This window comes from Schistocerca americana, chromosome 8 (assembly GCF_021461395.2).
Source record: "Schistocerca americana isolate TAMUIC-IGC-003095 chromosome 8, iqSchAmer2.1, whole genome shotgun sequence".
Taxonomy (NCBI): domain Eukaryota; kingdom Metazoa; phylum Arthropoda; class Insecta; order Orthoptera; family Acrididae; genus Schistocerca; species Schistocerca americana.
The window spans coordinates 512,796,361-512,811,236 of record NC_060126.1 but is presented as its reverse complement, the minus strand read 5'-3'; the positions used below and the strand labels follow the sequence as shown (position 1 = coordinate 512,811,236).

The 14,876-nt window shown below is 44.3% G+C and overlaps 1 protein-coding gene across 1 annotated transcript in view; it reads left to right on the top strand.

Annotated features, from left to right (window-relative positions):
• Nucleotides 1–2,066: 2,066 nt before the first annotated feature.
• Nucleotides 2,067–14,876, top strand: part of LOC124545949 (WSCD family member AAEL009094-like) — a 107,373-nt gene continuing 94,563 nt past the window's right edge. The window contains exons 1-2 of the mRNA XM_047124911.1: nt 2,067–2,081; nt 12,832–13,026. Coding sequence (XP_046980867.1) covers nt 2,067–2,081; nt 12,832–13,026 — 210 coding nt within the window. The remainder of the gene's footprint in view (nt 2,082–12,831; nt 13,027–14,876) is intronic.

Sequence of the window (14,876 nt, the reverse complement as noted above, 5' to 3'; positions counted from 1 at the left end):
TCGCAGGTTCGAATCCTGCCTCGAGCATGGATGTTTGTGATGTCCTTAGGTTAGTTAGGTTTAACTAGTTCTAAGTTCTAGGGGACTAATGACCTCAGCAGTTGAGTCCCATAGTGCTCAGAGCCATTTGAACCATTTTTTTTTGACCCTGAACAAAGAAAAGTGTGAAGTTATTCACATGAGTACTAAAAGAAATCAGTTTAATTTCGATCACGCGATACGTCACACAAATCTCAAGGCTGTATTTTCAATTAAATACTTTTGGATTACAATTACTAATAACCTAAGCTGGAACGATCACATAGATAACGTTGTGGGTAGAGCAAACCAAAGACTGCGATTCATTGGTTCAAATGGCTCTGAGCACTATGGGACTTAACTTCTGTGGTCATCAGTCCCCTAGAACTTAGAACTACTTAAACCTAACTAACCTAAGGACATCACACACATCCGTGCCCGAGGCAGGATTCGAACCTGCGACCGTAGCAGTCGCGCGGTTCCGGACTGAGCGCCTTAACCGCGAGACCACCGCGGCCGGCGCGATTCATTGGCAGAACATTTAGAAGGTGCAACAGATCTACTAAAGAGACTGCTTATACTATACTTGTCCGCCCTATTCTGGACTATTGCTGTGCCATGTGGGATCCGCATCAGGTGGGACTAACGGCTGCCATCGAAAAAGTACAAAGAAGGGCGGTGCGACGGGATCTTCTCATGAAATTTCAATCACCAGTTCTCTCCTCCGATTGCAAAAAATATTCTGTTGACACCCACCTACATAGGGAGAACTGATCATCACGATAAAATAAGAGAAATCAGGGCTCGCACAGAAAAATTTATGTGCTCGTTTTTCCACGCGCCGTTCGAGAGTGGATCGGTAGAGAGACCGCTTGAAGGTGGTTCGCTGAACCCTCTGCTAGGCACTTTATTGTGAATAGCGGAGTAATCACGTAGATGTAGATGTAGATGTAGCACAGTGAGCAGTGCTACAATGTGTGACTTCACAATTCTAACACACGAAGCTAACGGCAAAAAATGCTCTATTACATTACTGACCAGTTTTGAAAGAATAAATACTCAAAATGTTTCTACGAAAATGCAGTGACAATTTACGTACGCAGTCCGGCTGAATAAAATTCCAATTCTGAATAACACAGAGACGAGTGTAACGCTGCACCGTGAGAATAACTGCCTAGTAATCAAATCTGTAATCAAATCTGAAATGAACTTTATACCAACACTGACCCTGATAATGAACTTTGAAAAATAAGGCTACCTGTAAATGATCTTATTCTCTTGATTGTAATGTAACCGGCCCTAAAACTTTTTCATCTGCCTTACGTGTGGCAACGGAAACTCGGTACTGCTCGAAATGATTGACCTAAGATGTACAGCTCAGCAGCAGCCTAGTAGCTAAACAGGAGGGAGAGACTTGGGCAACGAAGTACAAGGACGCGCAGCTATCCTAAACAGATCATGCTTTCCTTTCCTTTTACTCTGTGCAGCTGTATTCTGCTCCGTGCAACGCTGCGACACACGCAATCAGAAACTGAAATTCTTTCGTGCGCAGACGATGGTGGAATTTGACATTTTGAATGATTTACAATGAATGATCTTTAAAACACTGAAAGTCACTGTCTGACCATTGCAGTCGTCATTACAAAAATTATATTCTGTAAGAAATATTTGTCTGCCATTAAATTTATTACTAGAAATTGTAAAGGAGTGGTAAAAATCTATAACCTCTGAGTGCAAGTGATTTACTTATCCTCGTCTGAACAATGAACTAAATCACCCAAACAAATAATGAAAAATTTCAATAAAACTTTCTGTCTTTGAGAAACAGCCGGCCGCTGTGACTGAGCGTTTCTAGGCACTTCAGTCTGGAACCGCCCGATCGCTACGGTCGCAGGTTCGAATCCTGCCTATGGCATGGATGTGTGTGATGTCCTTAGGTTAGTTAGGTTTAAGTAGTTCTAAGTTCCAGGGGACTGATGACCTCAGATGTTATGTCCTATAGTGCTCAGAGCTATTTGAATCTTTTTTTTCTTTTGATACACATGACAATGACGCCCAAACAAGTAATGCAGCGACCCTTTACATCGACAGTCTTCCGCAAGCCATTTACATTCTCTCACTAGCGCAGCCAACACTCGAATCCCTCATTAGCTTAACTAAGAACCCTTACTGCCACAATAATACTATCAGAAACTCAGAACATCTCTGCCGTAACATTTCGCCTATCGAAAACTACCGTTTGAAAAGTGTGTAGCGTACAAATATGCGGTATGAGACATTCAATATAAATATAATACTGACGTCTCTTTCATTGAACACCAAATATAAACTAGAAACCGTACAATTCTGCGCCATACTTAATTAACACCCAAGGCAAAGACTGAAGTCCGAAACACTGTTGCGAGACAGAACTGAGTATTAACGCAATCACGAACATAAAGTGACAACTTCTAACGGACTAAGACTTCCTTTGTATCGAATACTTGTGTACCAGAGTTCATGCAAATATGTTTTGTGAGTTACAATAAATAAGAGTTCTTGAACTTGGAATAATTTGTTTGTCTGGAAGCTACAGAAGGCGAGACTGCCGTAGTCGGCGACGGTGACGCAGGTCAACGGTGGTACGCAGAGCGTCACAGCAGGTCCAGTACAGAGCTGTGACTGCGAGAGAACTGGTAGTGAGCCGCTCTACGGTGTTATATCATCGACGCCAGTGAACTGTTTAAAAAAGCATCAGTTTTTCTTCACAATTGACAGTTCAGCGCTATGGGACATGACCTCTTACTTGAAATCTGTTCAGAACCCATATACAGGGTGGTCCATTGATAGTGACCGGGCCAAATATCTCACGAAATAAGCATCAAACGAAAAAACTACAAAGAACGAAACACCTCTAGCTTGAACGGGGAAACCAGATGGCGCTAAGGTTGGCCCTCTAGATGGCGCTGCCATAGGTCAAACGGATATCAACTGCGTTTTTTTTAAAATAGAAACCTCCATTTTTTATTACGTATTCGTGTAGTACGTAATGAAATATGAATGTTTTAGTTAGACTACTTTTTTCGCTTTGTGATAGATGGCGCTGTAATAGTCACAAACGTATAAGTACGTGGTATCACGTAACATTCCGCCAGTGTGGACGGTATTTGCTTCTTGATACATTACCCGTGTTAAAATGGATTGTTTACCAATTGCGGAAAAGGTCGATATCGTGTTGATGTATGACTACTGTGATCAAAAAGCCCAACGGGCGTGTGCTATGTATGCTGCTCGGTATCCTGGACGACATCATCCGAATGTCCGGACCGTTCGCCGGATAGTTACGTTGTTTAAGGAAACAGGAAGTGTTCAGCCACTTGTGAAACGTCAACCACGACCTGCAACGAATGATGATGCCCAAGTAGGTGTTTTAGCTGCTGTCGCGGCTAATCCGCATATCAGTAGCAGACAAATACCGCGAGAATCGGCAATCTCAAAAACGTCGGTGTTGAGAATGCTACATCACCATCGATTGCACCCGTACCATATTTCTATGCACCAGGAATTGCATGGCGACGACTTTGAACGTCGTGTACAGTTCTGCCACAGGGCACAAGAAAAATTACGGGACGATGACAGATTTTTTGCACGCGTTCTATTTAGCGACGAAGCGTCATTCACCAACAGCGGTAACGTAAACTGGCGTTATATGCACTATAGGGCAACGGAAAATCCACGATGGCTGCGAAAAGTGGAAAATCAGCGACCTTGCCGGGTTAATGTATGATGCGGCATTATGGAAGGAAGGATAATAGGGCCCTATTTTATGGATGGAAATCCAAATGGTGCAATGTATGCTGATTTCCTACGCAATGTTCTACCGATGTTACTACAAGATGTTTCACTGCGTGACAGAATGGCGACGTACTTCCAACATGATGAATGTCCGGCACATAGCTCGCGTGCGGTCGAAGCGGTATTGAATAGCATATTTCATGGCAGGTGGATTGGTCGTCGAAGCACCATACCATGGCCCGCACGTTCACCGGATCTGACGTCCCCGGATTTCTTTCTGTGGGGAAAGTTGAAGGATATTTGCTATCGTGATCCACCAACAACGCCTGACAACATGCGTCAGCGCATTGTCAATGCTGACATAATTTTCAGCATTTATTGCAGTAATGTGGTATTTACAGGTAATCACGCTGTAACAGCAAGCGTTCTCAGAAATGATAAGTTCACAATGGTACATGTATCACATTGGAACAACCGAAATAAAATGTTCAAACGTACCTACGTTCTGTATTTTAATTTAAAAAACCTACCTGTTACCAACTGTTCGTCTAAAATTGTGACCCATATGTTCGTGACTATTACAGCGCCATCCATCACAAAGCGGAAAAAGTGGTCCAACTAGTACATTCATATTTATTTACTTACTATACGAATATTTAATAAAAAATGGGGGTTCCTATTTTAAAAAAACGCAGTTGATATCCGTTTGACCTATGGCAGCGCCATCTAGCGGGCCAACCATAGCGGCATCTGGTTTCCCCCTTCAAGCTAGACAAGTTTCGTTCTTTGTAGTTTTTTCGTTTGACGCTTATTTCGTGAGATATTTGGCCTGATCACGATGAATGGACCACCCTGTAGAAGTGTATGGCTTGACTACTTATCATGAAATGCGAACAGTAGGTAACTTTCTCGGAACAATATATGTTTGGTCCCGATTTTATCAGTGATGCACACAGAAATTCTGAGTTTGCTATAGTATAGTGCACTCTCTCTTCACAGTGTCTGTGCTCCACTGAACTTTGGTGGTACCAATAAGAAGGGTAGAGTCACAAAATTGAGTTTCCCCCTTGTGACCGTCAGTGAAGAATCTAAATCAGTCGTGGGTGTGTATCCTCGACAGTCGTCCTTAGCCCTAAATGTAACGTTTTGCGCATAAATAAACGAAAGAGTTATTTTTCGACTGGCGATGCATAACTAGAAGCAATAACAACCGCGTATTATTGAAGACTATCTGTGAAGACAAACTGAAAGCGAAACAGTAAAGCGAAACAGTCATATGAATATAGTTGTAGGGAAGGCAGAAACCGAGCTGAGAATCACTGGAAGAATCTGAATAAATGCACTTCATCAAACAGAGAAGTGGCTTGCAAAAAACATTGTTTGACCATTCGTTAAGTACGCATTAGCCGTCAGTCTCTGATCCTTGGTCAGTACGGTTGTAGCTGAGAGAGAGAGAGAAGATGCAAAGTAGAGCGGTGTATTTCATTAGGGGTTGGTTTATTAACAGTGACGTCATAATGGAGATGGCCGTCTAATGTCAGTGGCAGACGTTGAAAGTAAGTCCTAGTGAAGCACTTAGCCGTTTACTGTTGTAATTACGAGCTTGCGGCTTGCCGGCTTCCTGCCACATATGAGAGCGAAATGACCATCACGGGAAAATCACAGAAATTACGGCTAATACGAGGGGTTTCGGATATTCATCCAAGCCGGCCGGTGTGGCCGTACGGTTCTAGGCGCTTTAGTCTGGAACCGCGTGACCGCTACGGTCGCAGGTTCGAATCCTGCCTCGGGCATGGATGTGTGTGATGTCCTTAGATTACTTAGGTTTAAGTAGTTCTAAGTTCTAGGGGACTGATGACCTCAGAAGTTAAGTCCCATAGTGCTCAGAGCCATTTGAACTATATTCATCCATCGCAAACACTTTTCGGAACTCGAACAGGAAATGGGGGAAATGATTATGTTAACATAAGCACCCTGAGGCACACACCTTAAGGTGACCTGCGGAGTATACATGTACGATGTACGCGAGTGGCCAGTCACTGCCTCAACCTCGGCCAAATTCACAAGAATGCCTATCATAGCTCTATCCCATTGTGACACACACACACACACACACACACACACACACACACACACACACACACACACACACATTAGGCCCGGACGCAGCGCTGGTGACTCAGTCACGCAGCAGGGAGAACGGAGTGGCAGACCAGAGTGGTGTGCGCACTGTACGGACCTCGCGGCTCAGTAGGCGCACGGACACCTTACTGTTGACGTCGTCACTTTCACTGGCGATGAGGAGGAGAGGGGAGTGATCACGCCGTCAGGGAAGGCTACATACGCAACGTGATGTTGAGTCATTCTGTGGTGAGTGAATTACGTACGGAGGAACACGAAGGGGGACAGAGTGTCGAGGTAGTAATAAGTATTTCACTTACGATATGGATGAATGTGTTGTTACGCAAAATTTCTGGGATAACATGAACAGTATAAGGAAATACTAATACTCGCGGTTTTTGTCACACTGAAGCGTACTTCAAAGCGATAAAGGAAACTCAGGAGAAAATTTGTTCTGTCTGTGGCGCTTAGATTTCATGTAGCACCAGAATAGACGAACCATAGTGTGCAAATGGACGACATTACGTTTTTAGGGGGAAAAATGAATAATCCGAATTAAGGCGACCAGTGTTTTATACAGGGTGTTACAAAAAGGTACGGCCAAACTTTCAGGAAACATTCCTCACACACAAATAAAGAAAAGATATTATGTGGACATGTGTCTGGAAACGCTTACTTTCCATGTTGGAGCTCATTTTAGTTTCGTCACCTACGCGTCCACCTACGCTCAGTGGAGCACGTTATCATGATTTCATACGGGATACTCTACCTGTGCTGCTAGAACATGTGCCTTTACAAGTACGACACAACATGTCGTTCATGGACGATGGAGCTCCTGCACATTTCAGTCGAAGTGTTCGTACGCTTCTCAACAACAGATTCGGTGACCGATGGATTGGTAGAGGCGGACCAATTCCGTGGCCTCCACGCTCTCCTGACCTCAACCCTCTTGACTTTCATTTATGGCGGCATTTGAAAGCTCTTGGCTACGCAACCCCGGCACCAAATGTAGAGACTCTTCGTGCTCGTATTGTGGACGGCTGTGATACAATTCGCCATTCTCCAGGACTGCATCAGCGCATCAGGGATTCCATGCGACGGAGGGTGAATGCATATATCCTCGCTAACGGAGGACATTTTGAACATTTCCTGTAACAAAGTGTTTGAAGTCACGCTGGTACGTTCTGTTGCTGCGTGTTTCCATTCCACGATTAGTGTGATTTGAAGAGAAGTAATAAAATGAGCTCTAACATGGAAAGTAAGCGTTTCCGGACACATGTCCACATATTTTCTTTCTTTGTGTGTGAGGAATGTAGGCGGGGGTGTGGGTCGGCTGAGACAGTCTGTGCAGCTGTGATAAACAGTGTGTGTCCGGATGGCGCAGAGATAAACGCAGCTGCCTAGTGAGCAGGAGATCCCACTTTCGAGTCTCAGTCCGGCACACATTTTTCCCCGTCGTTGCTGATTCCACATCAAGTTCTCATGCCACTGACACGAATAGCTTCTTCCCTTTCCTTTCCTTTCTTCCCCTCCCCCCGTCAATTTACATGAAACACAACGTCTAATTTTGTGAGTAGGATTGCAGTGGGGATTCTGGCCAAAATTTGAACCTGAAGCGTCGGTTAGTCCTGGCCTTGGCGGCGGCTGAGGCAGTGGCGGCGGGATGACGTCATCGTGCCCAACGACTTTCCCCTCCATTGTCCTAGGCCAGACCGCCGTGCTGCCACTAACTAGACAGGGAGCTTCTGAGCCAGCGCGCGCGCACACACACATATTCACAGCTCTCAGTCACAGAACAGTATTTTACCGGCGATTAAAACGTAACGCAAATCAGTACGTATCCCAGACGCAGCCAACTTATTCTCTGTACTCCACTTAGTGACGACTAATGTTCGATATTTGTACTCCACTTGGTAAAAGGCACAAGGCGCCATCAAATATTACAATGTTATTTCCATCTCTAAATTGCCTATAATATTTATCAGATAAATAAAGATATTGGCCCTTCGGTTTTAGGCCAGTTTCATGCTATGTTACTGGTGTGAAGAAACCTTTTTAGATGTACTTTCATGAATACCTCACCTCACCAAGCGCCATTTCAGAAGAGAACAAGAAAGTGCATCATGTACTACACCAGCAAAAAAATATAATTGACGTTACTGAATGGCTAACATAGGTTTTTGTTACTTTTGTTCTTATGGATAGTTCAGGTTATGTTCCACTGGCGCTACAAATCGAAGTTCCGAGAAAGGTTTTGACATTTACCGATCGGAACAATGGTGCCAAGGTTGTCTAAAAATATTTACACGCGGCATTTCCTTTACTTTCCATAATCGGCTACTAAATAACATGAAGAACTACAACATTTTCAGCTACAGATGTCACGTTTTTCATGACTTTAGCAAAATAAACTGTACTAAAAATCACACGTTTTGGAGAGACCTTTAGAGAGATGTATCAGTTAAACTGCATATGTTAGTAAGAAATATAACTACGAAAAGCATCAAATGCAACATGTTACTTTCGGCCGGCCGATGTGGCCGAGCGGTTCAAGGCGCTTCAGTCCGGAACCGCGCGACCGCTAAGGTCGCAGGTTCCAATCCTGCCTCGGGCATGGAAGTGTGTGATGTCCATAGGTTACTTAGGTTTAAGTAGTTCTAAGTTCTAGGCGACTGATGACCTTAGATGTTAAGTCCCATAGTGCTCAGAGCCATTTGAACCATTTTTTTGTTACTTTCGTAAACACTTAGGACGACATAGCTGCTGCTCAGAATGCTCCTCTCAGGGACCTTACACATTCTCTTGGGTCTACTACTTGAGCCTCATGTGTCGGTGCGTTTGGAGAAATGTCCACAGTGAGGAAACTTCGATGTGCCATTGTGGACGTTTATAGTTCTGTCTTTGTACCAAAGTAATACAGTACCGCAAGAAATGAGGAAAATAGTATGTATTACTTGTGCATAACAGCAAAACACATATGTGGCTCAATTGTTGGCACTCCTGATAGAATTTACGGGTTGTGGTTCGCTTGGCGACGACGGTTGTGGTTCGCTTGGCGACGACAATAGTTCCTTCATTGTACCAAAGTAAAATAGCACTTTAGAGAAAGCAAAAAATGTATTATTTATAAAAATACATTAACATTTCTTCCATAGGAGTGCAAAACACATACCGACGACTTATTGGCACTACTCATCTAACTTAGGGGTTAGGACAAACGCTGCTACAAGTACACATTGACCTGACGTCACACACGTGTGATACGGTCCCACCCACTCCTCTTCCTCCTTGTCACAGTCAGCTTCTGAGTCTGCCACCGACAGACAGCATCAACTTGATACTGGCGACTGCGTCGCTTTTAATATCTGTTTTCCTATTCAGTCTTGAAAGGGGGATATAACATGAACATCAACAAAAGCAAAACGAGGATAATGGAATGTAGTCAAATTAAATCGGGTGATGCTGAGGGGATTAGATTAGGAAATGAGACACTTAAAGTAGTAAAGGAGTTTTGCTATTTAGGGAGTAAAATAACTGATGATGGTCAAAGTAGAGAGGATATAAAATGTAGACTGGCAATGGCAAGGAAATCGTTTCTGAAGAAGAGAAATTTGTTAACATCGAGTATAGATTTAAGTGTCAGGAAGTCGTTTCTGAAAGTATTTGTATGGAGTGTAGCCATGTATGGAAGTGAAACATGGACGATAACCAGTTTGGACAGGAAGAGAATAGAAGCTATCGAAATGTGGTGCTACAGAAGAATGCTGAAGATTAGATGGGTAGATCACGTAACTAATGAGGAGGTATTGAATAGGATTGGGGAGAAGAGGAGTTTGTGGCACAACTTGACAAGAAGAAGGGATCGGTTGGTAGGACATGTTTTGAGGCATCAAGGGATCACAAATTTAGCATTGGAGGGCAGCGTGGAGGGTAAAAATCGTAGAGGGAGACCAAGAGATGAATACACTAAGCAGATTCAGAAGGATGTAGACTGCAGTATGTACTGGGAGATGAAGAAGCTTGCACAGGATAGAGTAGCATGGAGAGCTGCATCAAACCAGTCTCAGGACTGAAGACCACAACAACAACATTCAGTCAGGAAGGTCTCAAACAAGTCCAGACTGGCTGACATGAGCTCGTATGCGTGCGAGGAACAGTTGACGCAATCTCAGGGTGTGCCATACACTGAAGCGCCAAAGAAACTGGTCTAGACATGCGTATTCGAATACAGAGATGTGTAAACAGGTAGAATACGGCGCTGCAGTCAGCAACGCCTATTAAAGACGACAAGTGTCTGGTGCAGTTGTTAGATCGGTTACTGCTGCTACAATGGCATCTTATCAAGATTTAAGTGAGTTTGAACGTACTGTTATAGTCAGCGCACGAGCTACGGGACACAGCATCTCCGAGGCAACGATGAAGTGGAGTTTTTTTCCCGTACGACCGTTTCACGAGTGTACTGTGAATATCAGGGATGCGGTAAAACATCAAATCTCCGACGTTGTTGCGGCCGGGGAAAGATCCTGCAAGAACGGAACCAATGAGGATTGAAGAGAATCGTTCGACGTGACAGAAGTGCAACCCTTCCGCAAACTGCTGCAGATTTCAATGCCGGGCCATCAACAAGTGCTAGCGTGCGAACCATTCGACGAAACATCATCGATATGGGCTTTTAGAGCCGAAGGCCCACTCGTGTACCCTTGACGACCGCACGACACAAAGCTTTACGCCTCGCCTGGGCCCGTCAACACCGCTACAGTCTGGAACCGCGCGACCGCTACGGTCGCAGGTTCGAATCCTGTCTCGGACATGGATGTGTGTGATGTCCTTAGGTTAGTTAGGTTCAATTAGTTCTAAGTTCTAGGCGACTGATGACTTCAGAAGTTAAGTCGCATAGTGCTCAGACCCATTTGAACCATTTGTCAACACCGACATTGGACTGTTGATGACTGGAAACACGTTACCTGGTCGGAGGAGTCTGGTTTCAAGTTGTATCGAGTGGATCGACGTGTACGGGTATGGAGACAACCTCATGAGTCCATGGACCCTGCATGGCAGCAGTGCACTAGTCGAACTAGTGGAGGCTCTGTATTGGTGTGGGGTGTGTGTAGGTGGAGTGATGTGGGACCCCTGATACATCTAGATACGACTGTGGCAAGTGACATGTACATAAGGATCCTGCCCGATCACCTACATCCATTTGTGTCCATTGTGCATTCCTACGGACTTGGGCAGTCCAGCAGGACTACGCGACACGCCACACGTCCAGAGTTGCTACAGAGTTGCTTCAGGAATAGTCATCTGAGTTTAAACACTTCCGCTGGCCATCAGACTCCCCAGACATGAACATTATTGAGCATATCTGGAATGCCTTGTAACGTGCGGTTGAGAAGAGATCTCCACCCCTTAGTACTCTTCTGGATTTATGGACAGCCCTGAAGGATTCATGATGTCAATTCCCTCGAGCGCTACTTCAGACATTAGTCGACTCCATGCCACGTTGTGTTGCGTGCTTGCAGCGGCCCTAGACGATATTATGCAGGTGTACAACTTTGGCTCTTCACTGTATTTGACTGAGTTAGTCTAAATTCGACGCAAGAAGCTAATCGGGTACATGTGCATTTCTATAATACACGTGCAATAACATACGACAAGTTGGGGCCTGCGCGAGACGTTCTTGTCTGAGCACGGGCAGCAGTCTTACCTGTCTCCCCCAGGTGTCACGGGTGTGTTCCCATCCCACCCGTTCGCCTCCATCCTTGCCACACATGTTATGATTGTGAAAAAAAAATTGCTGATCTGATCCATTATAAATGGTTTTTGAAAGCCTGCGACTGTGAAACAATAGGTCTGTCTGTAAATAAATCTTCTGTTACTAGTCACGATTTTTTCTTTATTTTACTTTTCGCACGACGCGTTTGGGGAAATGATTCACATTTTCAAGTGTCTTTTTTGCGTATTAAACCATTCTATTGATATGAAGACAGTAACTGTTCTCCAAAGAACAGATACTGTTGATGACCGTGCACCTTTTCCCTGAAATAAATGATGACTAACTGAAAATCTCAGCTGCAGACAGGTGTTGTTGATATACCTCGATGTGGACAGCTGAAAATGTGTGCCCCGACCGGAACTGGAACCCGGGATCTCCTGTTTACATGGCGGACGCTCTATCCATCTGAGCCACGGAGGACACAGATGAATAGCGCGACTGCAGGGACTTATCCCTTGCACGCTTCCCGTGAGACTCACATTCCCAACTGTCCACAATTCTAAATATGTAATGTACCTTATAGACATTTGCCCCGGTCGGGGCACACATTTTCAGCTGTCCACATCGAGGTATATCAACAAAACCTGTCGGCAGCTGAGGGTTTGTTAGTCATCATTCTATTGATGTTGCCAATGTGTGAGAGTCTGCTTCATTTCGTTGACTTTTAGTGCAATATATTAGAAACTCGCAATTTTTTAGTCGAGTATCGATTCTTTTGGTGAAGCTAGTGGCCATTAGAAAACTGTAAGTACAAATTCTTCTAAATTTCGCCACTAACTTCACCAAAAGAATCGATACCCAACTAAAAAATCGCGCGTTTCTTATATATTGCAGTAAAAGTCAACGAAATAAAGCAGACTCTCATACGTTGATAACATCAATAGAAATAGCTTAATAAAAAAAAAAAAAATACCGCTGTTGAAAATGGGAATCATTTCCCGAAATGCGTCGTGCGAAAAGTGAAATAAAGAAAGAATCGTGACTACTAGCACAAGATTTATTTATAAACAAACCTAAAAACATTTTCGTTATACTTGTCGCGCCGAATATTGGTAAACCCTCTAATTTTCCAGCGAGATCCTCCGTCGCGTCTGTGAGTAACAAGTGAGTGTCGCAGCCTGCTAATTGGCTCCTCCTCCCCGCAGGCGCTCGGCCGGTATGGCAGCACCTGCGGCGGCGGCGGCGGAGGAGGAGGCGGCGGGGGCGGCGGCGGCGGCCCCCTGCAGAAGCTGCGCCTGCGGCGCGGCCGGCTGTGCGCCGTGCTGTCGCTCGTCTGCGTCTACCTGGCCGGCGTGCTGCTGCTCTCCTCCGTCTCCATCGACCCCCACTACTACTCCAACGTGAGTATATGCCGCCGCCATTACTCTGCGTGGTGTAGGATCTCAGACTCTCAGACTATCAGCAACTCCGAGGGCGAACTCTCTGTTCTGCATTGTTACTGGATTCCCTGAATCACTCCAGGCGAATGCCGAGGTAGTTGCTGCCCTCAACCAGCTCTAAAACGACGATCCTAATCCATAAGCGGCAACAGTCTTACATTCGGTAAACTACTCGCCCAAACGCGGCCTACATCTCTCAACGTACAGGAGTGTGTTGTCCATAGATTGCACGTATGATATTCACTACACGACATGCTGTTTTGTAACTACACAAATGTCTAAACAAATGAAGGTGTTTCTACATCTACATCCATACTCCGCAAGCCACCTGACGGTGTGTGGCGGAGGGTACCTTGCGTACCTCTATCGGTTCTCCCTTCTATTCCAGTCTCGTATTGTTCGTGGAAAGAAGGATTGTCGGTATGCCTCTGTGTGGGCTCTAACCTCTCTGATTTTATCCTCGTGGTCTCTTCGCGAGATATACGTAGGAGGCAGCAATATACTGCTTGACTCTTCGGTGAAGGTATGTTCTCGAAACTTTAACAAAAGCCCGTACCGAGCTACTGAGCGTCTCTCCTGCAGAGTCTTCCACTGGAGTATATCTATCATCTCCGTAACGCTTTCGCGATTACTAAATGATCCTGTAACGAAGCGCGCTGCTCTCCGTTGGATCTTCTCTCTCTCTTCTATCAACCCTCTCTGGTACGGATCCCACACCTGTGAGCAGTATTCAAGCAGTGGGCGAACAAGCGTACTGTAACCTACTTCCTTTGTTTCCGGATTGCATTTCCTTAGTATTCTTCCAATGAATCTCGGTCTGGCATCTGCTTTACCGACGATCAACTTTATATGATCATTCCATTTTAAATCACTCCTAATGCCTACTCCCAGATAATTTATGGAATTAACTGCTTCCAGTTGCTGACCTGCTATTTTGTAGCTAAATGATAAGGGATATATCTTTCTATGTATTCGCAGCACATTACACTTGTCTACATTGAGATTCAATTGCCATTCCCTGCACCATGCGTCAATTCGCTGCAGATCCTCCTGCATTTCAGTACAAATTTCCATTGTTACAACCTCTCTATACACCACAGCATCATCTGCAAAAAGCGTCAGTGAACTTCTAATGTCACCCACAAGGTCATTTATGTATATTGTGAATAGCAACGGTCCTACTACACTCCCCTGCGCCACACCTGAAGTCTTCGGAAGACTTCTCTCCATTGAGAATGACATGCTGCGTTCTATAGTATTTATTCAGGGTGCAGGACAAGTAATACAGGAGGAACTTAAGGATGCTGTAATTTTTCTACTTCACAAAAAGACAGACAGAAAAGATTCAAGAAAACAGTAGAGCTAATCTCTATAATGAACAAGATTATCATTAAAATATGCTTTATCACAAAGAAACGACGCAGTGCTTATTTTGCAACTGAGTAATTTAATTGTTTGTGCCAAATATGTTTCGCCTGTTCATGCTAGTCATCTTCAGTGGTCTATAACACACAGAAAAATATTTAAGTACACAAATTTGGATATGAGGTCTGTAAGCAGGTCACTTGTGTTTTTTACTTGCACTCATTTTATGCTGTGATCATTCATCCATTTGTCTTTCTCTTTGTACTAAATCCACACAGCACAAAACAAATATCACAATACAAAAGAAACAAAAATACTTTGACAGAAGAGGAATATAAGAACCTCAGTTGAGTTATATATAAGTTAACTTTTACTACCACCAACGCTAAATATATTGGCATCACTGCAAGAAATGTTTAACGGCAGGTACAAACAACATAGAAGTC